The sequence below is a fragment of the Taudactylus pleione genome, unplaced genomic scaffold, assembly GCF_031769625.1.
Source record: "Taudactylus pleione unplaced genomic scaffold, aTauple2 ptg000095l, whole genome shotgun sequence".
In the NCBI taxonomy this organism is placed as follows: domain Eukaryota; kingdom Metazoa; phylum Chordata; class Amphibia; order Anura; family Myobatrachidae; genus Taudactylus; species Taudactylus pleione.
The window spans coordinates 4,916,735-4,943,623 of NW_028284497.1; the positions used below are offsets into that span (position 1 = coordinate 4,916,735).

The 26,889-nt window shown below is 42.9% G+C and overlaps 1 protein-coding gene across 1 annotated transcript; it reads right to left on the minus strand.

Moving 5' to 3' along the window:
* Window positions 1-18,113: 18,113 nt before the first annotated feature.
* Window positions 18,114-19,091, minus strand: LOC148526520 (taste receptor type 2 member 40-like). Its single transcript, XM_088470163.1, has one exon. It carries the CDS (start codon window positions 19,089-19,091, stop codon window positions 18,114-18,116), a length of 978 nt encoding a protein of 325 aa, XP_088326289.1.
* Between the last annotated feature and the right edge of the window lie 7,798 nt (window positions 19,092-26,889).

The following is a 26,889-nucleotide window of genomic DNA, read 5'->3' on the forward strand; positions in this document are numbered from 1 at the left end:
CCTCATAGAGTCTGCCATAGAACATGACAAAAACATCTCAAAAAAGAGGGAGACCCAGAGCGAAAAATTAATGGCTGTCAGTATACAAGCTCTGGAGGGAATGACGGTAACATCACAGCCAACAGACACACTTGCACTTGCACACACACTCATGTCAGAACAAGTTGCTCTCACTAACCCCACTCAACAACAAACACAACTCTATCCCACTAACCCAATGCAACCACAGGTCCCAGGATATCCATCTACTTCTTACCCCCCACAATACCCTTACCCTCCCTATCCTTACCCTCCCTATCCTTACCCATATCCACCACCTTTACCCTCTGCTCAAACTTCACAACAACACATGCTTTCACCTGAATCACGGACATGTTTTAATTGTAAACAAACAGGACACTTAAGTAGAAACTGTACAGTAAAAAGAGTATGGACCCCACATCAAAGGAAACCTGGATACCCCCATAAGGGATATGCACAGAGACCAGCAAATGTTCAGCAAACACCAGCTCCAATTGTAGCCGTAAATGCTTTATTGGAGAATGGTAGCCAACGCTAGGGGTCAGGTCATACCTGTGGTCTACAGATAGTCAGGTTAACGGGAAGTACTAGGGAAGAACCGGTCTTGATGGTTGATGTAGCTGGTACTGAATATCCTTTTCTTGTAGACACAGGGGCGACCAAGTCAGTGATGAAATCTCCCATTAATTTACAGGTGACCAACGAGACAATACCAACAATGGGTGTGACAGGTAAAGTGGAACGTTATCCTTTAACAAAGTCCGCAGAGGTTAGTATTGGGCCGTTGCATACCAGACATTCTTTTCTCCTGGCTGCCGCAGCTCCTACTAACCTGCTGGGCAGAGACTTGTTATGTAAAATGGGATGTGTTATATATTGCACCCCTGATGGTGTATATTTAGATATCCCAGAGAGAATGGTATACGAGGTGCGGGATATGTTAGACACTCCTCAAAGGATAATGTATCACTCTACCGTTTTAAAAGAAAATCCATCACAAGTAGATGAAATGTTGTCCCAAATTCCAGATTCCCTTTGGACAAAAGATGGACAGGACACTGGATTAATGGCAAACGTAAGCCCAGTAATGGTAAATTTAAAAGGCGGTAGGCAAGCTCCAAAAATTCCCCAGTACCCACTAAAACAGGAAGTAGAACTAGGGGTGTTTCCAATAATTGAGCCATTATTGCAACAGGGAATTTTAGTTCGTACAGCTAGTGTAGCCAACAGTCCCATCTTTCCAGTAAAGAAGAGTGGTGGGAGGGGTTATAGGCTGGTGCAAGACCTTAGAGGTGTTAATAAGGTAGTAGAGAGCCAATTCCCTGTTGTGCCAAATCCAGCTGTCATCCTGATGCAGATCCCACCAAATGCAACCCATTTCACTGTCATTGACCTCTGTTCTGCTTTCTTCTCTGTGCCTCTCCACCCTGACTGTCAGTATCTATTCGCATTCACATACAGAGGTGTGCAATATACATGGACACGATTGCCCCAAGGTTTCATAGACAGCCCCAGTATTTTCTCCCAGGCATTGCATGACTGTTTACAAGCTATTCAACCTGCCAATGGATCAGTTCTAATTCAATATGTGGACGATTTATTGCTATGTTCTGACTCGTTTATGTCATGTTTGAAAACTTTGAATGATACTAAACTTTTGTTACTTCATCTCTCGCATACAGGACACAAAGTGGCTAAGGACAAGTTACAACCGTGCCAATCCAGAGTAAAATATTTGGGACACTGCCTAACCCAGGGGTTACGACATCTTACAAATGATAGAATCCAGGCCATACAAAACATGACACCGCCGCAGAATCAACAGCAAATTCATACCTTCTTGGGAATGTGTGGATACTGCCAAATGTGGATCCCAGGTTTTTCTGTTTTGGCCTTGCCTTTACAGGAACTAGTCTCTTCCTCAAAACCTGATCGCGTGATACACACTGAGGAATCAGAACAGGCTTTTCTTAATCTTAAGGATAGTCTGACAAAAGCTCCTGCATTGGGAATACCCGATTATGAAAAACCTTTTGATTTATATTGTACGGAAGCCAATGGTTGTGCTGCAGGTGTCCTTACACAAAAACATGGTGATGCCAGTAGGCCCGTAGCATACTACAGTGCCCAATTGGACACGGTAGCAAGATCACTCCCCACCTGTTTGAGAAGTGTAGCAGCTACCGCTTTATTGGTGAGTAAAAGCGAGGACATAGTATTGGGCCATGATATGATTGTCTACACTCCCCATGCTGTATCTGCTCTGTTGAACTCAAACCAGACACGTCTACTCGGCTAGGTTCACCAAATGGGAACTAGCTCTAATCGTTCCTGCAAATATTACTGTCAAACGTTGCAATACGCTGAATCCAGCAACATACCTACCATATGTACAACATGATGTACAAAGGGTGGAAGGAGAAGAGTTGCTGACGGGAGGTGAGTTCGGCAGACATGATGATACTCACGATTGTATGACATATCTGAATCAGACCTTTACTGCTAGACCTGACATACATGACACACCTTTAGAGAATGTGGATGTAACTTTCTACAAGGATGGGAGTTGTCATAGACAAACAGACACAGGTGAATTATGTACAGGTTATGCTGTTGTAAATGATACAGACATCATGGAAGCTAAACCTCTCGGTCCTCCTCACTCAGCCCAGGTGGCAGAGTTAGTAGCACTGACTAGAGCATGTGAACTGGCAGCAGGCAAATCTGATAACATTTACACTGACTCGAGGTACGCGTTCGGGGTGGTGCACGATTTTGGGGCTCTATGGCGTCTGAGAAATTTTATGACAGCAGCAGGCACACCAGTTGCACATTCCCGACATATAAAGTATCTTTTAGAAGCAATCCAACTGCCCAAAGCAGTGGCAGTAATTAAATGCAAAGCCCACACATGTGAGGATGACCCGATGTCACTGGGCAACAACAGAGCTGATGAAGCTGCAAAATGGGCAGCAGGGTTAAAAATGTCTTCCCCAATTGAAACAATTATGTCATTCCAAACCATTGATATGCTGAAATTAATTGAGATGCAAAGTCTGTGTTCAATTCAGGAAAAATCCATTTGGAAGTCCAAGGGATGTGGGGCAGAGTCCTCTGGGCTCTGGAGGGACGGACATGGTAAGCCAGTAGCCCCTAAGGCATATTACCCCAGCCTGGCTGAGGCAGCACACGGTCTAACTCACCTAGGTAAACAGGGTATGTGCAAGTTGGTGAGGGCATACTGGTGCGCACCAGGTTTTTCTTCACAAGCAGAGAAGATGGCAATGTCCTGTCTGACCTGCTTGAGAAAGAACATAGGGAAAGCGATCCCTACCGAACCGTCCCACATTCCACCTACTGATGGACCTTTCCAGGTGATACAAATTGATTTCATCCAATTACCACCCTGCAGGAACCTTAAGTATGTATTAGTGTGCACAGACGTATTTTCCAACTGGGTTGAGGTCTACCCAGCGGCCACTAATACTGCTGCGTTTACTGCCAAGAAAATAGTCCAGGAATTTGTATGCAGGTACGGTATCCCTAAGATCATCGAGAGTGACAGGGGTACTCATTTCACAGGTGATGTGTTCCAAAATATGTGTAAGCTGATGGGTATTAATAGCCGACTTCATACCCCCTACCGACCGCAAGCCAGTGCCAAGGTGGAGAGAATGAATGGGACTATTAAAAATAAATTATGGCAGAAACTGGACTAGGATGGCCAGAAGCGTTACCTTTGGTCCTACATAGCATAAGGACCACTCCTAGACTTCCTCTGAATCTGTCCCCATTTGAAATACTATTCGACAGACAACCACATTTGATTATAAGTCCCCAGGAAGACTTGAAGGGTAACAACGAGGTAACTGTAAAGTATCTTATATCAATGAGTAGGCAGTTAAAGCAACAGCAGCAGAAACTGAAATTGTTGTCTAATGATATGCCTGAAACTAACTGTCATGATGTTGAACCAGGAGAATATGTAATGATCAGAAATTTCTTGCATTCAGGTTGTTTGACTGATCGGTGGGAAGGTCCATACCAGGTGCTGCTGACGAGTACTACATCTTTGAAGGTGGCCGAGAGAGATACCTGGGTCCATTCCACTCACTGCGAGCTTGTTCCGGGAGGATTGAAAAGGTCGTAGTGAGATACCTGAACCGAAAGAAATTTTGCAGGACTTGTTGTTAAAATGGACGGGCCTGCTGTGTTCATTCTCATATTCTCTTTTAGAGTGTTCACCATCCTGGTCAGTTCAGGAATATCCAGTGTCTGTGATGGGGGACCGATTGAGGAAACGGGAGCTGATGGCAGTGCTGATGGAGTGGAATCAGGAGGAGTGCAATGCCAATCAGGGGTGTGTCTGACCAATCTTAGTACTGTTATTGTTAAGAGAGCTGTCATTCTGGATACTCGGGGAAGGTGTGGAGGTTTATCGTTTGAAGATTCCTGTATTTGTGAGTTTTGTGGGTCCCTAGTTGATGAGAACTGTATCCAACGGTGCCAACCTAAATATAACCCGTACTGGGGAGGGTATCCTTTAGAGGATTATCACAGCATGGTAGGCAAAGTGTTAAATCAAACTGATTGCTGGGTGTGTTCACATGTGCCACAGGGACAGCATAATGTAGGGTTGGTGCCATTTCTGCTGAATGTCACGGAAATTTTAGAACTGCAAAAAGGGAAAACATTGGATGGAAAATTCCTCTCATCCAAACCGCCTCATTTCAAACTCTATCAATTCCAAGTAGATAGATCACTTTTGTGTTTAAACATAACCAACCCCAATAAACCTGGAGGTTGGGAAGTGACGGGGAATAATCAGACGATAACCTTCTCACAAAGAGCTGATAATGAGTCCATAAACTATGATCTGTTACGCTCAATTAAATACAGTGGGAAACATTTTAGGTACAGGTATACATTGAGTTCCACCAAAGAAATTATTAGTAAAGTACCAAATGGTTATTGTGCTAAAATAATACAACCAGAAACTTGCATATACCAGATGGAAGAGCCTGAGATAGGATTGTTTGCAAGGGAAATGTGTGTAATGATAATGATGCATGCCATTCCTTATGTTCTCCCCGATAATGTATATTTTATATGTGGAAGAAAAGCGTACAAATGGCTCTCCCCGAGTTCCGAAGGTTTGTGTTACCTGGGAAGAGTAGTCCCAGAAGTTATGACCCTCACACATGTTGAAATGCTGGGAATACATAAAAACACACCGTCACCATATCTTCACACACAATATGAACACAGAGGCAAGAGAAATATGATACCTGGTGATATGCATAAAGCCGCTCAGTTAATCAGTGAGACAACTGGCTTCCAAATTTTAGTCGCCCTGGATCCCACTAGGATTTCTAGGGGTTCATTAAATTTTAGATATATCCAGGAACTTGCTAAATTAATAGATAATATCACCGAGATGTACGATGACACATTCAGGTACACAGGGAGAGAATTGCAAGAGTACAAGAAAGAACTAGTGCAACACAGGCTAGTGTTGAATTATTTAATTGCTGTTACTGGAGGGTATTGCGTAACGTTAGCCACCCAATTTGGAGTAAAATGTTGCACTTATGTCACCAATGATACCAGCGACCCTAAGGAGGTGATAGACCAGAAGATGGATGAGATTCTGCAGCTAAAGTGGGAATTTCGTAAGAACCATAACGCATCAGTGGCTGAAGCAGGGGAAAAGATAGAAGGATGGGTGTCATGGCTGAACCCAGTGAAATGGTTCTCAGGCCTAGGGGAATGGGTCCAGGAAGTGATCGCCAGCATAGGCAAATTCTTGATCCTTATACTGATTGTCATCATAGTAATTGGCATATGCGTCTGGTGTGTTCCTATTGTGTTGAAGTGTGGAAAATGTAAAAACAGAGTAAAATGAAAGAATGAAACAATGATGGTGATCAGAAATGATAATATGTATACCGAGGTGGATACAGAACTGCATTACAACCCTGAGCTAGGAAGTACCATCATTTAAATGTATTATATTTAGACATGCATAGAAGATATTATTGAAATGTTATTTATAGAACACCTCAGACAATATAAAGTCTCAAATTCCCCTTCAAGACTGCTGTTATAAGACTGGTGCATTCCCACACCTGTCACATGATCTTCCAAGATCCACTGTGTGCATATAATAGTAGTTTTATGTCCCCACCCAGAGACACATTATTGATGGACTAAGAACCACCTTGTGCCATCCCATAATAACACTAAATAAAATGTAAATGTAAGCCTAAAATAAATTTAAATAGCAGATTGTGATAGCATGTTGTTTGCTATCAAAGGGTGGAGTCGAAGCTGAATAATTGGCTGAGACAAGTTCGGTTTAAAATTTAATCGCAGCGACGCCATCTTGCGAATGGCCGCAAGACTCCATTTTAGAAATGAGATCGCAAGACGTCATTTTGCGAATGGCCGCCTAAGCGCCATTTTAGGTAAACTCACAGTATAGTACATGTGGCGATATTTATGTTAGCACTATGCGATCGCTTCTTTCATCATTTCTCATACACACAATCATACCCACAAGAGCGCTATTAACTAGTCGCATATTAGCGAATGCATAAGACTTTGAATGAAACCGCTGTAAAAGTAGCTTTATGTGCACGCATCTGCCCCAAGTTAACTAGCGTCCAATATCAAACCCTGAATACCCACACATTCCATATTCACACATAAGGTTCCATAAGCATCAAAATGTATGATTTAAGTCGGTTGTTAGTTTAAATGCTGAGAAATAAAGGTTTTTGATAACTAAGGTATTATACATGATAAGCAAGATGTGTTTGGTCTTGTTCTGATGCGTACACTTTTTACAGCATTCCGGTATTATCGGTGGAGAGATCGCATCATGCAAACTCAAGTTACGGATCGCAGAACTTACAAGCACCAAAATGTTTAACTGTTGGAATGTACAGAAGGCGTTACAAGAAAGATTTCCCTGCTGTTAGAGGCAGGGAGAGTCTATTTGAACCAGCAACATATGCTTCTCCTCTGGGAACCAATGACATCAGCAAGAAACTTCCCCTTTGTCCTGTTTTAGTCTGAGGGGGATAAATATGTGTGCCCGTATACTGGTTTTTTAGTCCATGCTGAATGCTGTATGAACTGAGGGTCTCTATTCTGAGGTCTATCTCTGGGTCCGGAGGCGCAGCGTATGTATACTGTACTTGGGTCTGTAATATTTCCTTTTACGCCTAAATTGTGTATGTATCAATTGCGTGTAACTGACTGTACTTTTACCTGAATAATACTTGTGCGTTGGAACCACAGATTCCACTCCTGTCTTTATTTGCGGTCAGACTGCATACGCAAATTAGCGTTATTCTTAGAGGTTTATAGGAAGGATTTTAGAAGGTATAGGCAGGGGTATATAAAGGTTCTGATCCAGTTTCGTTAGTCACCACCCACAAACGGTACTTCCTGTCAATCACTCTGCCATGTAGTCACTGCATTCGCAATTACTAACGCAGCGCCATGCTCGTGCACTGCGATGCATATGCATGCGCAGTACGAATGAATCAACCAATTGCGTGCATATAAGCAACTGCATTCCTTGCTGAATCAGGCCCACTGCAAGCTAGGAATGGCCATCGAACATCGATGGTTTCAAAATAGCAATTGTTGCTGGCCGACGTCAACTACTTTTTCCATCGATGGCAGAGAACAAATGATATAACAAGAAGGAGGTCACCTATACCTTTTCTTGAAGTGCGGTATGGCACATTTTACAAAAAAGTTGCTGGTTTCTAGCTTTTGAAGTAATCTGTCCAGTATGCTGCTGTGCAATTAGGATCCGATTCAGTCAGCATGGGAGGGGAGAATTCCATTAAGCACAAAGAGCAGGAACAGTCTGGTTCTCCAAGACTAAGGGGCCTATTCATCATCACTTATCTTTCACAAAAGCATTTGAAAAAACATTTTCACATACTTTTGTAAAAAATAAGTGTCAGGGCCATTCATCAAGTTCCAAAAAAGCATTTTTTTTCGGAACTTGATGGTGTTACTGGACGCCACTTTGAGATGGCGTTCAGCCCTCGATAATCTTCACGGGCTGCTGTTTATATGGCAGCCTGTGAAGATCTACATGGCAGCCACCGCAGAGGGATCTATTAAGGGATCTCGGCCTGTATGTTCCGGATGCCAGCTCCTCTCTCTCATTCAGCGTCGCAGTGTGACGTCATGGCAACTGCTTCAGTGTACAAAAAAAAACTTTATTGAGGGCTGAGTGGGCACGCCGGCCAATGCGGGAGGCGGAGCGGGAGGGTGGCACGGCTGGGTGAGAAGTAACTCGCAAAGAGTCACTTACTCACTGTAGTGTGCAGCGGGGGGGAGGTGACTGGGGGGATAGAAGTGGGCACTTGTGCGGACTGCAGGCCTGAAATGTACTGGTAGGAGCGACCGGGACCGCCCCACCGGGCCTGTCACTGCAGGGATGTAGTACCGGACGGGCAGTAACAGGTGCTGGGCGGGCACCCCAAGTGTTCAGGTCCGGGACAGTCCCGGCAGTCTCCCCTTGATGGTGACCCTGCAACCGAGTACATGCTGCTGAGTGCTGGGCTGCAATGGGTGCAGGGAGTCTGCTGCCGCTGATCCGCAGTAGCAATCTCCTCTGTCTGTGCTGGGTTGGGGGCGAGGGGACGATTAGACTGATTGTGCCCTCCCCTGGCTGAGGGGCACACAGCGCCCTTCCTTTTTTAAGGAGGTTGTGGCGACGCCCCCCAAATTGCCGGGGTCCTCCAAGGCTCACTACAGCTCCGTGCTTGAGCATAGTCATGGCTATATACTGCATAACTACTCCCCTAAAAACGCTATATGAATGATCTTGTGATATAATTTATTTATTATATGTTGTGTTTAATTTTGTTTATTAAAATAATTTTTAATCAAGAGAAGCCTTATATAGATATTTTGTGTTTTCAATCAAGTAATTTATTATATTATTTATATATATATTTATTTCACCAATAGCGCAGTCCTTTATTTGTAAAGTTATGTGTTTTTTATGCCAGCTGGTTACTGGCCAATTGGACTAGCTGCATACAAGGTGACTGAATAAACATAATTTGTATACTAATTATAAGCACCAGCATAATTAGCTGTCATTAATTTGACTAGCTTTATTTTTGATTTACTCCCTTAAAATGTCTTTTCCTTAAGTATAAAAGTTACACTGTTGTTACACCTGCTCTCATAGTACAGACGGCCTGTAAATTTAAGGAAATTCAATGGTAACCCACAGCTATGCGAGCGGCCAGGAGGCCGCTCCAAAAATGAGGAGGGACGGCCCTGATTCAGAGCGAGCGCTCTGTCAGAGCGTCCGGCTCTGAATCAGGGCCTCGGTCCTTATGCACAGGATCTTTACTGACAGAAAATTGATTGAATTGAATCTATTTTTAAATTCAATCTATTTTTAAATTCAATCAATTTTATATCTATCAGTAAAGATCCTGTGCATAAGGACTGAGACCTGTAAAAAATCCCTTCATTACTGGCTGCTATTACAGATGCACAATTTAACCAGTTCAGCTGCTGATGTTCATTATTTAAATACAAGACTGGAGGATTTCTATTTCAATACTATACCTATTGCAGGACATTATTGACACGAACTGGCAACATAGTTGCACATTACTGCAGAACTGGCTACATAGCCGCATATTACTGCAGATCTAACACTTAAGGTGCATACACACATGATTTTTGAACGATTATCGATAACGATATCGTTTATCGTTCAATCGTTGAAAAAATCGTTCACTTTCTGAGTTAAAACGATTAACGATTATCGTTCATGCGCGTTCATGTTTGTAGTTTGTAGTTCAGTCAGACTGACCAACTCAATGATTTTCAGTAAGGGAATATGCAAAAATCATTTGTAGTTCAAAAAAATCGTTCATTACATTTAGTAAATGAACGATTTTAGTAAACGATTTTCGTTCATTTTTCCTTTGAGAAAATGAACCAAAATTGTTTACTAAAATCGTTCGATTACTAAATCGTTGTGTGTGTATGCAGCTTAAAGGTGCGCACACACGTAACGATTTTTTGAACGATTTAACTATAACGATGTCGTTATCATTCAATTGTTGAAAAAATAGTTCAGTTTGAGTTATAACGATGAACGATTATCGTTCATGCACGTTCCCGTTTGTAGTTCATTCTGACTGACTAACTGAACGATTCATTAAGGGAAGTTACAAAAATCGTTTGTAGTTCCAAAAATCGTTCATTACACTTTAAAAAATCTTACATAAAATCGTTCATAAAATCGTTGGTAACAAAATCGTTGTGTGGATGCGGGTACACAGGTTCATCTTTTGTAATGTATCCAGTGCTTTGCTATTTCTGATTAAACTACATTCCATATAGATTATTTTTGTATGTAAATGTCATTGCTTTTTATGTTTACTTTTTTTATGTAAATCTGATTCTTTTTGTTTTTTAATTAAATTTTCTTGCTTTTTTGGGTCCCTTCATATGTTTATAAATAATTTTGTCTGATTTAATATCTGTAAGTTTCTCATTATTTTCAATTGTATTATGTGTTAGTTTGATCCTTTAGTGGAATATTAATCATTAAGTCCATAATACCTTATATAGCATTAACATTAGGCCTTTAGAGATAGCGTCCCTATTTGTGTTGTATTTGCATAAAGAGCCTCCTGAAGGGAGAAAAGCAGAGAATACAGATGTCTCCCTGCCTTCTCCCTGTTCTCCACGCCCCCAACTGGACAGCCGGCCAATAAGTGGCCATAAAAAAACAAAAGAAAGCAAAGTATTCCTATAATGGGGCACACACGGACTAATCTCAATGAAACAATATTTATTGTTGACCCATCAGAAAAGTATTAAAATATAACCTTTATTATGTCCTTATAAAATAAATAGGCGAAATGAAGTCACTATTTAAAATAAATAAATATAATGCTTATAGTTCTTATATTTAAAACTTTAGGTCTCCACTGTAGCTAACTCTTATTCATTTAAATTCAGGGTTATAGATCATTTGGTGTCACTATTAATCATATGGTGTGCGTCAGTCAGTACTCATACACTGAGATATTAATGCTATACTAATTTTCAAAGAATTTGCACAATTCCAAGATATTAATCAATTATGAGCCACCTTTTAAGGTATGGTCTCATTATTTATAATTATCCAATGTTAATGTATGAATCAGTACCTCACTTGTACTAAATGCAGATTATTAACATTCGAATATTGGGGATCACTGAACCATATCAGGATTATGTTGTACAATTTTATACAAACAGTGTCAAAATGTGAAAGAAATACTTATGAGAAAAACTTCCTGTTAGGGCTCATTGATTCTACTCTGACGCCGGACAGTGCTCAGTGTGTATCATTAGCCACATAATAATTATGTAATCTCATTGTATCAACTTAGTTATCAGGAGGTATTTATTCTCATGATATACCTTATTATTATTACCACAAATGTTACTGCTATGCACACTCTTATAAGCAGTGTTGTTTTAACCAAAACTAATGGCAATCATTGTAGAGATATTCACTCTTTCATTACTGCCCTCATAATTGGTGTGACCACACTATTCAGCTGCCACTAATACTAATGATATTAATCTACCTATATATTACAAATTGGTATGTTAAACAGGGCAGCTGGGACATATATATATATATATATATATCCTGTTTAATTGTAGTGCGGTAGTGTATATAGCAGACTGCCAACTGTTCGTTGGTACTCCGTGCACCCACCACATTGTACCCTAACAGGTAGTTGATGAGGCAGTAGTGTGTAGACCGGGGGCAGCTGTGCCTGGGTTACAGTCCAGCCGGGCTTCTGGAGGGCACAGCAACCCTCAGTCAGCTCCAGGTAGGGGGCATAGCTGCAGCCAGGACTATGGATGGCTATCGACCATCAATGATTCATAATCATTGATGGTTTATGGCTGATGTCGAATGCTTTTACCATGGTTTCCCTCCATCGATGGCAGAGCATAACCAAATGTTTTTTTTTCACAAGGTGCCGGGACACGGAGCATAGCCCTGCCCCCAACACCCACTAAGCCCCGCACCCAGGTTCTGATTGGCCCGTGAGCCAGTCAGTAAAATATCAGGGATGACCATCGGTTGGTGAAACCATCGATGATCATCTATTGCATAGATCAGGGGTCAGGGAACTTTTTTACCTTTTACCCCAAAATATATTTAGATACGCCAACGTTACCCCCTTGATTTGAAAGGAAGGAAATCATATAGTAGTGCCCCCATATAATGCCCCTGTAGTAGTGCCCCCATAGTTATGCCCCTGTAGTAGTGCACCCATATAATGCCCCTGTAGTAGTGCCCCATATGCCCCTGTAGTAGTGCCCCATATAGTGCTCCTGAAGTAGTGCCCCAATATAATGCCCCTGTAGTGCCGCTTGTACAAAAAAAACCACTTACCTTAATCCCTGCTCCTGCATCTGCCGCCGTCCTGTCCGCCCAGCTGCTCCTCGGAACTATGGGAGAGACATCATGACGTCTCTCCCATAGTGCGCATGGAGAGAGGTGGAAGCTGGAGTTCAGAAGAGAACTCCAGCCTCCAGCTAACGCGGCGCTGCAGGGAAGGAGCTGGGCGCCCGCTGGTAATAACATCTCAGCGGGCGTCCGGCTTAGAGCCTTGTGGCACAGCCGGGCATGCATATGAATCATTCTATATTATAGAATGATTCATATGCATGCCCAGCTGTCCGTCCATTACCCCCAGGAATTTAATTTTTACCCCATGTGGGGTAATTTACCCGTTCCCTGACCACTGGCATAGATGGTTACCATCAGAGGACACTTGCTATATCATCCATGGTAACCACACGATGGCCAACCCTAGCCAGTACCCCCCCCAAATCCAGCTCTGCCTCTGTCTATAAGAGAGGGCATACCCGGGCAGGGAGGAGGTGGCAGCATGCTGTAGAAGATGAAGGTAAATGCCACAATCTCAGCAGGTGCCTGGTGTGGCTGTGTCCCAGCTGTATTTTGGTTGGCGTGTCTTCTGTCCGTGGCACTGCCGGTCCATGTGCACAAGTGCCAGAGACTTTCCGTAATATCGTTATTATTATCTGCACTGTTACTGTTATAGTTATCTGCACTGCTTACATGGTTTGTGGTGGGGGCGCTGTTTGGAGGGCATCGCAGGAAAGGTAAGTATTCCTGGATCCTTCCTTACAAGTAGTATATATCGCATTGATATGATACAATAGTACATGATACTTTATGTGCCCATTTAGTTATTCTTAAAGAATAGACCCCAGAATTCCTGCTTCTTTCTCATTTTAGATAATTCTCCAAATAAATAATGAGATTGAGGGAACATCTGGGGGTATATTTACTACCTTTGTAATTGGTATCTATAAAATAGTCTGAAATTTAATTGCAAAATCCCTTAGCAAATCCCTCATTTACTAATATTTGATTTTGGTCGATTTTAAGAAGGGATTTTGGGGGTCAGTCAGACCCGATCGCGAGCAAAGGACACTCGCAAACGGGTCGATGTTGCCCCACTGCGCATGCGCACAACGGAGGGAGCTCCGTCGTGCGCATGCGCGAGACCCGGATAGCGACGGGCTCTCCGACGCTCCGGGTCTCGCACCAAAGGGGGCGTGCTGTCGATGTTGATTGACAGCACGCCCCCTTTGGTGGGCGTGCCGGGGGCGTGACTGCCAGACGGAGGCGTTCCCATGGGAACGCCTACCGTCTGAGTCCGGCCCACTGACATCAGTAATGATGTCAGTGGGAGTGATTTTGGCTCTGATAGAGCCAAAATCACTCCAGGGCTTGCGGCAGTGAGACCCTACCGCAGGGTCTCATCGCAAGCCCGATGGTCGCGATGGTCATTGACCATCGAGACCATCTTTTTGGCCGCTCGCATAAGCTGTGGGTGGTCACCCACAGCTATGCGAGCGGCCAGGAGGCCGCTCCAAATTTAGCTGGGACGGCCCTGATTCAGAGCGAGCGCTCTGGTCAGAGCGTTCAGCTCTGAATCAGGCCCATTGTGTTCAGTTTATGAATCCCTTCCAAAATCGAACCTCAAATCCCCATTAAAATCGAATGCAAAATAGAATGGAGTTTCCTCATTACTTCCTATTGGACCAAAGGACCAAATGTATCGAATGCAAACTAATTAACAGGGGAAAAAATTGGAAACACTTGTGCACACTCTAGAAAAGTGAAAGTGATTTATAATTTCTTCACAAATATAATATGCTCATCTTAAATATATGTAAATATATGTATATATACCTATTATATGTTTTTATGTATATGCATTTTTATGTATATGCATATATATATATATACACACATACACATTTATATGGATATATATAAACTGTATACATGAGTATATACATATACATATATACATATATATATATATATGAGTATATACATATACATATACATTATTTTATTTACATTTTTTATTCGTCTGGCTATGTCGGCTGAATCACACCATGGTGGGGGGAACCTGTGTGCACCTTTGCTATGGGGACCCCAAAGAGCTAGTTACGCCCTTGATACCGCAGGCAGGTACGCAGCATAGCATAGCTATTATGAGCAGCCATTATTAATACAGCCATACCAGTCAATAGAATGGTGTTTAGAAGCTCAAATCAACTGTCTCTCATTATTCTATTCATTTGGGAATTTGAAATTTGATTTTGAGATCGATTTACATTCAATTTGCAAATCGAATGTTAGTAAATGAAGGGATCCTATAATCGACTATGGGAAAACATTGATGTTTTGCAGAAATTCGCTTTGGAATGAATTTCAGTTTTCTGTTCAATTTGACATTCGATTTGGGCTTTAGTAAGTCTCCAATATCAAAATCGAATGTAAATTGAACCAAAATCGAATGGCAAATCGAACAGAGGGCCTGAGTCAGACCCGGTCGCAAGCGCCGAGCGCTCACACCCGGGTCGATGGTAGCCCAGTGCGCATGCGCGAGACCCGGATAGCGACGGGCAATCCCTCGCTCCGGGTCTCGTACCAAAGGGGGCGTGCTGTCGATGTTGAGTGACAGCATGCCCCCTTTGGTGGGCAGGCCAGGGGAGTGGCTGCCCAAACGGAGGCGTTCCCATGTGAACGCCTCCGTTTGGGGGCGGCCCCACTGACTCTGTTAGAGCTGAAATCTCTCTGGGGCTTGCGGCAACGAGACCCTACCACAAGGGTCTTGTCGCAAGCCCGATGGTCGCGATGGTCTTGACCATCGCGACCATCTTCCTGGCCGCTCGCTATAGCTGTGGGTGGTCACCAGGGGCTGGCTGGCAACTTTTAGCCTGGGGGGCAAGTCCAAGGCACTGGCCCATAAGTAACGGCGCATCCTTAAATTGAGGTGTTTGGTATAATAAATCTTTATTGCTAAAATAAATAGGTCTAGTGATTTTACATGTACACTTATGTATATTAGCAGTGCTATTTTACACGTACACTTATGTATATTAGCAGTGCTATTTTACACGTACACTTATATATATTAGCAGTGCTATTTTACACGTACACTTATATATATTAGCAGTGCTATTTTACACGTACACTTATATATATTAGCAGTGCTATTTTACATGTACACTTATGTATATTAGCAGTGCTATTTTACATGTACACTTATGTATATTAGCAGTGCTATTTTACACGTACACTTATGTATATTAGCAGTGCTATTTTACACGTACACTTATGTATATTAGCAGTGCTATTTTACACGTACACTTATGTATATTAGCAGTGCTATTTTACACGTACACTTATGTATATTAGCAGTGCTATTTTACACGTACACTTATGTATATTAGCAGTGCTATTTTACACGTACACTTATGTATATTAGCAGTGCTATTTTACACGTACACTTATATATATTAGCAGTGCTATTTTACACGTACACTTATGTATATTAGCAGTGCTATTTTACACGTACACTTATGTATATTAGCAGTGCTATTTTACACGTACACTTATGTATATTAGCAGTGCTATTTTACACGTACACTTATGTATATTAGCAGTGCTATTTTACACGTACACTTATGTATATTAGCAGTGCTATTTTACACGTACACTTATGTATATTAGCAGTGCTATTTTACACGTTCACTTATGTATATTAGCAGTGCTATTTTACACGTACACTTATGTATATTAGCAGTGCTATTTTACACGTACACTTATGTATATTAGCAGTGCTATTTTACACGTACACTTATGTATATTAGCAGTGCTATTTTACACGTACACTTATGTATATTAGCAGTGCTATTTTACACGTACACTTATGTATATTAGCAGTGCTATTTTACACGTACACTTATGTATATTAGCAGTGCTATTTTACACGTACACTTATGTATATTAGCAGTGCTATTTTACACGTACACTTATGTATATTAGCAGTGCTATTTTACACGTACACTTATGTATATTAGCAGTGCTATTTTACACGTACACTTATATATATTAGCAGTGCTATTTTAAATAGCGCTGCTAACATACATAAGTATAAGTGTAAAATAGCACTGCTAATATACATAAGTGTACGTGTAAAATAGCGCTGGTTAAAGCACATTTGTCACTAAGCAGCATCTTGTACATATTCCCCAAAGGTCAGTGTAGAGAGAGAAATATTACATACAAGAACTCCCTCCCACCATATTTTTTTTTCAAAAGAAAAATAGGAGTATAAAATCCATACTAAACATACACTTACCTTCATTTCTTCTTTGTTTGTTTCTGCTTTTCTCTCTCCACTTTCTTTTCTTTTAACTGGGTTCTTCTCCTTCTTTCCTTCAGCTCCTCTTCCCCTGCTTATTTTTCTCTCCACTTCCTTTCATACTCAGGGTGCAGCCAAGGGTGGACTTTCAATGGCCCTGCCTATTTGGTACCAGGGGTGGGCTATAATAAGCTGCCCTTTAGCTGCTGGTAAACTACACATCCCAGCATGCCTTGTCAGGAGTCTTGTATTCAAACTGTGGCAGGGCATGTTGGGATGTGTAGTCCCAAAGCTGAAGGGCTGCTTATTTATTTATTTATTTTTAAATCACTAATGATAGGAGACTCTTATTGAAAATAAGGCTCCCATTATTGCAACACAACACATTTTTATTGCTGCACAAAATACATCTGTTGGGTCGGGGGGAGGGGTCCTAGGTGACACGGCCAATAGCAGCAGGGTGGCCGTGTCACTCATATACTGACCATTTAACCTGCGCTGCTGATACCCTGCAACCCCCATAGCTGCTGCCCTGCGAACCCAACCCCACCCTTCCTCCCCCTGCCGCCGCCGCTCGTTGTGTACGGCCGCCGGCCGCCTATGCGTGACGCCGACGGGATGGCCGGTGTTGGTGCCTTTTTGTGCATCATGTACCTAGAGGGCTTCCGTAGCCCTATAGTACACACACCAGAACAGGATGTGACCACGGCTGCCTCCGACAGTCAAAGTCGGAACGCAGCCGCGGCGGAAGCAGCCGAGCTGCACACTGGTGGCTGGTCCACCTCCACGGCCCTATACAAGGAGGAGGTGGGCGGCCCACAATGCTTTCTAATAGAGCAGCCCGGGGGGCACATGGCACCCTGCCCCCCGGCCCAGCCCGCCACTGGTGGTCACCCACAGCTATGCGAGCAACCAGGAGGCCGTTCTAAAAAAAAAATAGCCCGGCTCTGATTCAGGGCCAGAATCCCAAAACAAACTTTAGAAAATATACCTCCTGGACACTATTACTTTTGTCACTTGTGTGTATGAAGTTTTGTATTACATTGCGCCTACTAATAACACCACCTGACACACTTGCACAAAAGTGACAATCCAAAATTGCATTTGCCCTGCGGTTTGTAAATTATATTTATAATATGTATGTCATTAAGATGACATTATATACAAAATAACTGAAATGGTGACACCATTTCTGCCCATTTATTTTGATACATTTTACAGACCAAGTAACAAAATGATCACAACTTTTATTAGTAGATGCACAAAAAAAAGTTCATGGAAAGCAATCAAAATGCTTAAATGAAAATTTGACATCTTTAATTAATGATCCAGATCTTTGAGAATGTTGAGTTTTATAAACAAGATCTTTGGTGGATCCATTTGCTTAGTGTCCCGGCACTGTGGCAGCTGGAGGAAGCTCTGCATTGCTTTCTTTAATTTAGGGCTGCCCAGAATAAGGATGACAGACTGGGCAGGGGAGTAGATGTAAATGACCATTAAACAGACACAAAATCCAGGGCTGCCAGGAGGAAAGAAATCCACAAACATTAAGATTTCCGAGGTGTAGAAGGACATGTAGAGGACCAGGAGCCAACCAACAGTCTTGGCTGCTCTCTCTCTAGCTTCTGTACGTGGACTGACACCATTGCTTATGCTCTTTTCAAATGTTTTGCTGTTGGACAACAGTGATTTAAGAATAAGACCATTGGAAATCCCCACAAGAAATAGAGGGATTGAGCATCCAATAATATTGCTGGGTAGCAAGTATGCAATGCTCAACTTTGGTATATTACTTTCCAAACTCTGGTTGATGGGTATGCTACCAGTTGGGATGTCTCTGTAAGTGCTCCATATAGCTGGAACACTAACAATCACCGCAATAATGACTGCAGCCACCAGGAAGCATGGTACTAGCTTGGGGATTCCCAGTTTGAAGCGTACTAGGAAAGGATTGGTGAACATGACTATCTGTAAACAGTAATTGACACAAAGGCAGACTGTGAACCAAAAGCTGGAGTATATAGGAAGAAAGAGCAAGGCATTTAAAGTAGCATAAACTCCATCCGAATAGTACAGTTCACTCCACAGAAGGCTCAGAAAGTAATTTACGGTCATGACAAATTGGAATGTGATGTTTGACAAACCAAGTGTCACCAGGATTAAGTCAGTAGAGCTGATACTTTTGCCTTTTGCCTTTTCAATGAGATTCACTGACACAATGACACAGTTTGTGAGGATTGCCAAGATGGTGGTAACTCCCAAGATAGACATGGACGCTAGTACAATAATAGATGCCATTATCTGCTGCACTAGAATACGAGGTGTTCTTTAAGTGCAGATCGGAGGTAGAACAACTGAAAAAGAACATTGGAACAGTTGAATCCTGTCAGCAAAAATACTTATGTTGCGAAAATAACGTCATTTTAATATATATTCTCATTATTCATTAAACAAGGTAAATAGCAAAAAAAAAGATAAACTTATATTAATGAAAACATATTATTTATTTCTGACCATTCAGTATAATAATAGGGCTTGTAACATGGCTGGTTAAGCATGAAGCTGAGATACGTTTCACCCACCACTGGAGACATATGGTGAGGCATGAAAATATTGTGCCTAAGTCATCGTATATACTGTACTTATGTTATGGAGGCAAATAGCAAGTTTTACCATACGGCACGATTCTGAATTGGATAGATCTCTGCCAGATCTCGCTTTGTGTGAAACACACGAGATGTGGCTTGTGGGAATATCATGGGAGTGTCAGGGGAGTGACATGGGTGTGTAGCAAAAGCTCTGTGCGATTTGTGCACATGGAGAAGGACTGTCTTGCACCTAGCATGGGCTGGTGCAAGTGCTGATACCAATGATGACGGTTGCAGTAGTTACCTTAAAATTAGAGGTCAGCGTGGCTTCATGACTGAAGCAGCACAGGTTCTTGCATTAGCCTTATGGAATCCTGACTTGAACTCAAAAAGTATCAATAATTGGAAAAACCAATCATCAGTATAGTGATTCCTTCGTGGGGCACTCTTTTGTACATAAATGATTTGTTAGTATTATTAAAAATTAGCTTTTAATATATCTCCAATAAAAGAATAGGGATTTGTTGTGCTCATTTATTAAAAATATCTAATTGAGCTCCCTTAGCAATTAATCTCATGAATTTATAAAAATAGATCTATTATAAGAATTAGCATAAAGTATGTGGTGACTATGCTTGTTTGAATTCATATGCTCATATAGCTCCTGATGGGTACATAATATATTATAATAGCAGGGTCATGTACAGTTCGTATGACATATAAAAATTGGAAATAATAATTGGAAACAACTCAGAAATTAGAACTGTATGTAATAATAACTACTCGGTCATTTGAGATAAATCTTTACATTGAGTGTGATAATAGCGTGTCTGCTGAGTATCATCCCAAATTCATATACCATGTATGGCCAAACACAAACACATATGCAAATGATCCCTGGTTTGCAACAAATTATTTAATCCTATTGCCGGGTTGGATACTACCTCTATGTAACCAAAAATATATAAATATACACATGAAATGCTAGCAGAGTACTCTGAAAAAAGGGGAGAGCAAAGACCACCCTGTATGCGTAAATATCCCAGATGACCTGATACTGATTTATATCAGGATAGCAATCCCGGATGACATACTTAAATATTGTAAACTACTATAGGCAGATAATATCATGTTGTGTCACATAACCCCATAGAAATTATAATAGTAAGTACGGAGTACAAGTACCTGGTCCCCTCTGCTGTCCAGGGTCTTCCATGAGCGGACACCTGGATGAGAGAGGGATCAGGAATAACTCCGATAGAAAATAAGGGAGAGGTGGGGGACACCGATCCGTATGTGGTGTTAGGCGCCACCGGACCAGGTCACGACCCACCCGAAGAAGAGTACCTGAGTTAAAATGACCGAAGGATTGTGCCTGACACCCTGCTGCTCCCTTCTGCAGTGGGGAGTGACTGACTGGACACGTGTTTCATCACAACTGGCTTGTTCACCATAAACCCCGGTTTGAAAAAGTATTGCTTAGAAAGGGTCATTTTCTGCTTATTTGAAGCCGACCAAATCTACCTGTATGCAAACCATTGGGACCAATATGGGATACTGATGGAATGACTAGCAGGGGTATTCAATATGGGAGCGATAACATCGTTTTTGCGTTAATATCGCAATTATGACGTCATTATCGCAGGTTTTAGTTTTACACCCTATTCAATTTCAAAGACTTATCGCAGTTTTGAGAAGTCTTTGATAAAAAACGGTGATAACTTTTCACCATTGAATAGGTGTCGAAAAAAAGTGCAGAATTGGGGTTTAGGGGTGCAGGCTTAAAAAAAATAGCCTGCACCCCTGAGATTGACATTTAAAAAAGAACTGTGTCAAAAAAAGTAAAAAAAAAAAAATAGGGGCACCCCAAAAAATTAATTCAAAAACTGGGGTGCAAAAAAAAAAAAATGGGAAAAAATTGTTAAACAATAGGGAAATAGGTTCAGGGCTATTCTGCAAGTATGCGGCAGATGTTTTGAAGAATAGAATTATAGCGACAGGTGCACAAATGCAGAATTTTTAAAAACTTACTTTAGGGACATCAAAATATGCTAGTACCCATTTTCATGTACCCCAAATTTGATGGGACCACTAAAAAAAATGAAAAAAATAACCTAAGTGCTCTTCTGCATCACTTCTTCAATGTCGGGAAAAAACACCTGCTGCGGCTATTTAAATCCCCGACTTTCAATTAAAGGCTAAAATGGGGGTACCCATAGTGTTCCCCCATGTTTTTACAACTTTAGGGGGGTCTTACAATTATTTTAAGGAAAAATTCGTAACTTTACGCAAATCCAACTTCGGAGTTTCCCGTTTTCGTTAATTTTATATTGAATACGGGGATAAGCGGGAGCACGCACCAGACTTTAACGCAGGAAAAATATCCGATATGAAACGTTGACTTCGACAGTGAAGTTAACGTTTCATATTGAATACCCCTATAGGACACACAGCATTATACACGGTTACCACAGCATTATACACGGTTACCCAAGTATATTTCTGGTACGCATTATATTTTATTTATGCAAATGATCTTCTGAAGTACTACACTATACATGTGTCTCATCTGGCTCTGATTGAGCCCCTCCTATTAAGGTTTCCGGTTATTTGGAATCCCGGGTCCATCCTATCACGTGGAATCCCTGTAAAGAATTACAGATAAGCCTAACAGTAATTTTAATTGGTACGCACATTTAACACTTGAGCACGTGCATTTAACTTAAAATGATTACACTATCAGGCGCACGTTCTCTCCAACCCAATATATATATATATATATATATATATATCTATATATATACAGATATATATATCTGTATATATATCTGTATATATATACAGATATATATAGATATATATATATATATATATATATATATATATATATACTGTGATAGGATCACTGGTAAAGTGGTCTGTGGCAGGTACATTTGTCCCAGATTCCTGTCTTTTGTGTTTTAAACCCCCAGGAGAAAGTCTGCAGTGTAGCAGGCTTGAGTTTCGGCTTTTTGAAAAGCCGGTTTGGGACCTGGGGGTTGTGGGTGAGAGGAGAGGGAGGGCTCCACCCACGGCCACTCCAGGTTTTGGTTCTCTTAGCCTGGTAACAGGCTTGTTAAGGTTTCCACCTGAGAGTGGCCAATATAAGCCTAGTGTGTTGAGGGCTGATTGTCTCACCTGGGAGAGCAGACAGGGAGTTTGCTCAGAGACACTTGGAAAACTTATCTGTGAGTACTGTGCTGTGCTTTGTTGCTGGCGAGGGCATTAGGCCCTGCCAGGTACTGGTAGTGAGGGAACTACCTGTGAAGGGCTAGGATTTACGTTTATATTTTCTTTGTGTTATTTCTGACATTGTACAATAAAGACTGGCGCCGACCAGCTTGTACTTGCATCCAGACTGGTGTGCTGCTTCCCTGCTGCTGTGTTTGTGTGTAAGGAAGGAGTCCTCTACCCAGGAGAGGGACCCCCTAACCTATGTGTCACAATATGGTGGAGAATGCGGGCACCCACACACACTGAAGTTGCAGCAAGAGGAAAACTTTCCATTTAAAAATTAAAGGGACAGACACCCAATTTGTGAGTGTGGAAATAACACTGTGTCCTTGGAGTCCCATAGAGGAGGCGTCAGCCAATGCTCAGAGAGGCAAGGTTCAGCTTCCAACCTACACCCCAAGACAAAATGGAGGAAATTATTAAGGCCTTGCTCCAAGCTACAGCAGCTCAGCAGGAATCTACCAGAGCTCAGCAGGAAGCTACCTGGGCTCAGCAGGAGACTAACAAACTTCAGCAGGAATCCGCCAGGCAACAACAGGTCGCCATTGAGGAAACCCGCCAGGCCTTAGCGGAAAACAGCCAGGCCATAAGAGAGGTGGTACAGCACCTGGTCGCCCGGCCCAGAGATGTTAATACTGGTCCTCCCACCACCACTCACTCCGTACGAGCCAGTCACTTCCTCCAAAAGATGACTTCGGGCGATGATGTGGAGGCCTATCTCGCCGCATTTGAAAGAACGGCCGAAAGGGAGAGTTGGCCCCAGGAGCAGTGGGCAAGTCTGGTGGCACCTTTTTTGTCTGGGGAGCCACAAAAAGCATATTTCGACTTATGCCTGGCTGATGCCAAGGACTATAAAAAACTAAAACAGGAGATCCTAACTCGCTTGGGAGTCACCACCTTTGTTCGTGCCCAACGGGTCCACCGCTGGGAGTTCCATATGGACAAGCCTCCACGTTCACAGATGCATGACCTCGTCCATCTGTCCTGAAAATGGCTACAGCCCGAGATGCTGATGGGACCACAGATCGTGGAAAGGGTCGTGATGGACCGGTACCTGCGATCATTACCCGCGACTCTGCGCAAGTGGGTGAGCCATGCAGACCCTAAGTCCGCGGACCAGTTGGTCGAGCTGGTGGAGAGGTACGTGGCAGCTGAGGAGCTGATGAGTATGCCCCACCGAGCCCCGATGGCACACCGGCGAACTCCCAGAGACACTGGTAAGACTGTTCCAGGGGAGAAGGGTGCTGGGCGGTGGAATGTACCTAAGACTGAGGGTGTAGAACCTGGAGACAGGCCTGCCAGGCCGGGAAGGTTCTTGCCCCGTAAACGACTAGACATTAATATGACTCAGTGTTTCCGATGTGGTGGCTTCGGCCATATTGCCGCTAATTGTGCACTTACAACTGAACCTATGCAATGTGATACTGCTCATGTCTACCGCAGGGGGTCTTTCTTTGCACAGATAGCCTGTACGGCTGACCGGCAGGCTGAGACTGATAAGCACATGTGTGTACTCACTGTAGATGGCAACTGAGTAGAGGCACTGTTAGACTCTGGTAGCTTGGTGACACTTATAAAAGCTGAGCTGGTGAACCCCTTGAGGCATTTAGGGAAAACTGTTGGTGTGACCTGCATACATGGGGATACTCGATATTATGTTACGGCCGAGGTGAACATCGAGACACCATGTGGCTCTGCTATAGTTTCTGTGGGTTTGGTGCATGGTCTGGTGTACGATGCAATATTGGGGAGAGACTTTGCTCACTTCTGGAAGTTGTGGGAAAGCCGTTTTGTTCCAGAGGTGAACAACCCCGATCCATTTGAGAAGGTTGTCGATGTAGTGGAGGAGGGAGTTATTCCCTTTTTCTACTATGGTTGGCGAACTAGAGAATGCGGAGCGTGACGGTGGCCCGCCAACTGATGTGCCTCCCATTGAGGTGGGAAGTGTTGTTGGGCCAGGTGATCATCTGCCTGATTTAGAGGTCAGAAGAGAGGTCTTTGCCGTGGAGCAGTTGAATGACCCTACTTTGGTAAAAGCCAGGGAGAATGTAAAAGTAGTTGATGGTAAACCCGTAGACCCTGATAGTCCTTTGTCCTATCCCCACATGGCAATGTGTCAGGATTTGTTATATCAGGTGACTAAGAAGGGGGAAGATGTTGTGGAACAACTAATAGTTCCCAAAGCCTACAGAAGAACAGTGTTGGATCTGGCCCATGGTCATATAACGGCAGGCCATCTAGGGATAGAGAAAACCACTGAGCGAATAATGCAGAGGTTTTTCTGGCCCGGGCTTCATAAAGAGGTATCTGACTTTTGCGCATCCTGCCCTGAGTGTCAGTATCATGCTCCCAGGCCACATTTTAAGGGTTCACTAGTTCCATTGCCTATCATAGAGGTGCCGTTTGAAAGAATAGCGATGGATGTGGTTGGACCCTTAATGAAGTCTGCCAGGGGACACCAGTATATTCTGGTCATAATGGATTACGCTACCAGGTACCCGGAAGCGATCCCGTTGCGCAATACGTCAACCAAGACCATTGCCAGAGAGCATGTCTTTAGCAAGCTGGGTATACCTAAGGAGATACTAACTGACCAGGGTACACCGTTTATGTCCAAAGTCATGAAAGAGTTATGCCGCCTGTTCAAAATCGAGCAGTTAAGAACTTCGGTTTATCACCCCCAAACCGATGGGCTGGTCGAGAGGTTTAACAAGACGTTAAAACACATGCTTAGGAAAGTGGTCGACAAGGATGGTAGGGATTGGGACTACTTATTGCCGTATTTATTGTTGGCCATAAGAGAAATTCCCCAGTCCTCCACCGGGTTTTCACCCTTCGACTTGTTGTATGGGAGACACCCAAGGGGGTTACTAGACATTGCCAAAGAGACATGGGAGGGGCAGTCTAGTCCTTACAAAACGGTGATTGAGTATGTTTCCCAAATGCAGGAGAGAATTGCTGCGGTAGTGCCGATAGTGAGAGAGCACCTGGAACAGGCTCAACAGGCACAGCAGAGGGTATACAACCGCAATGCTCGGTTACGCAGCTTTGCTCTTGGGGACAGAGTGTTAGTATTGGTTCCCACTTTGGAAAATAAACTTTTGGCTATGGCAAGGGCCCTTTGAAATCTTAGAAAGAGTGGGGCAGGTCAATTACAAAGTTTACCAGCTGGGGAAAAGAAAGCCGGAACAGATATACCATATAAATCTGTTAAAGCCCTGGAAAGATAGAACGGTACTGTCGGCCATCCGAGACCCTCCAGTAAGTCCAGAGCCCTTAGTTCCCGAAGTGACAGTGCCAAAAACCCTGTCGGCAATTCAACAACAAGAGGTCAAGGAGTTTCTGATCAGAAATAGGGTGCTGTTCTCTGACGTACCTGGGAAAACCTCGGTCATTAAACATGACATCATCACTGACCCAGGGGTTAAAGTTAATCTAAAGCCCTATAGGTTACCAGAAGCACAAAGAGAATCGGTGTCGAAAGAAATTAAAAATATGCTAGAGTTAGGGGTTATTGAAGAATCACATAGTGAATGGTCAAGTCCCATTGTGTTGATTCCAAAGCCCGACGGGAGTGTGCGTTTCTGCAATGACTTCCGAAAGTTGAACAGTGTTTCAAAATTCGATGCCTACCCAATGCCAAGAGTGGATGAACTGATGAGAGACTAGGGACGGCAAGGTATTTAACCACTCGTGACCTAACCAAAGGGTATTGGCAAGTACCGTTAACCGAGAGCGCCAAACAAAAGACAGCTTTTTCAGCGCCAGAGGGCTTGTTTCAGTACAAGATGTTGCCCTTCGGGTTACATGGGGCACCTGCTACCTTCCAAAGAATGATGGACAGGATTCTAAGGCCCCATAGACGATATGCAGCTGCTTATCTGGATGACGTGGTCGTTCATAGTCCTGATTGGCAGTCTCACTTACCCAGGGTACAAGCAGTGTTGGACTCCATCTATAAGGCAGGTTTGACAGCCAACCCAAAAAAGTGTTGTCTAGGCATGGAGGAAGTAAAATATCTGGGATACACCATTGGCAGAGGCCTGATAAAGCCTCAGCTCAATAAAGTTGATGCCATACAAAACTGGCCACGGCCTCTGAATAAGAAGCAGGTGAGAGCCTTCTTGGGAATTACGGGGTACTACAGGAGGTTTATACCCAACTTTGCCACCATGGCAGTCCCACTGACTGACCTGACAAAAGGCAAACAAAAAGTCATGGTAGAATGGAGTCCT

Bases quoted from the DNA above. Each gene is read 5' to 3' on its own strand.
- LOC148526520 (XM_088470163.1), bottom strand. From the start codon at position 19,091: ATGGCATCTATTATTGTACTAGCGTCCATGTCTATCTTGGGAGTTACC.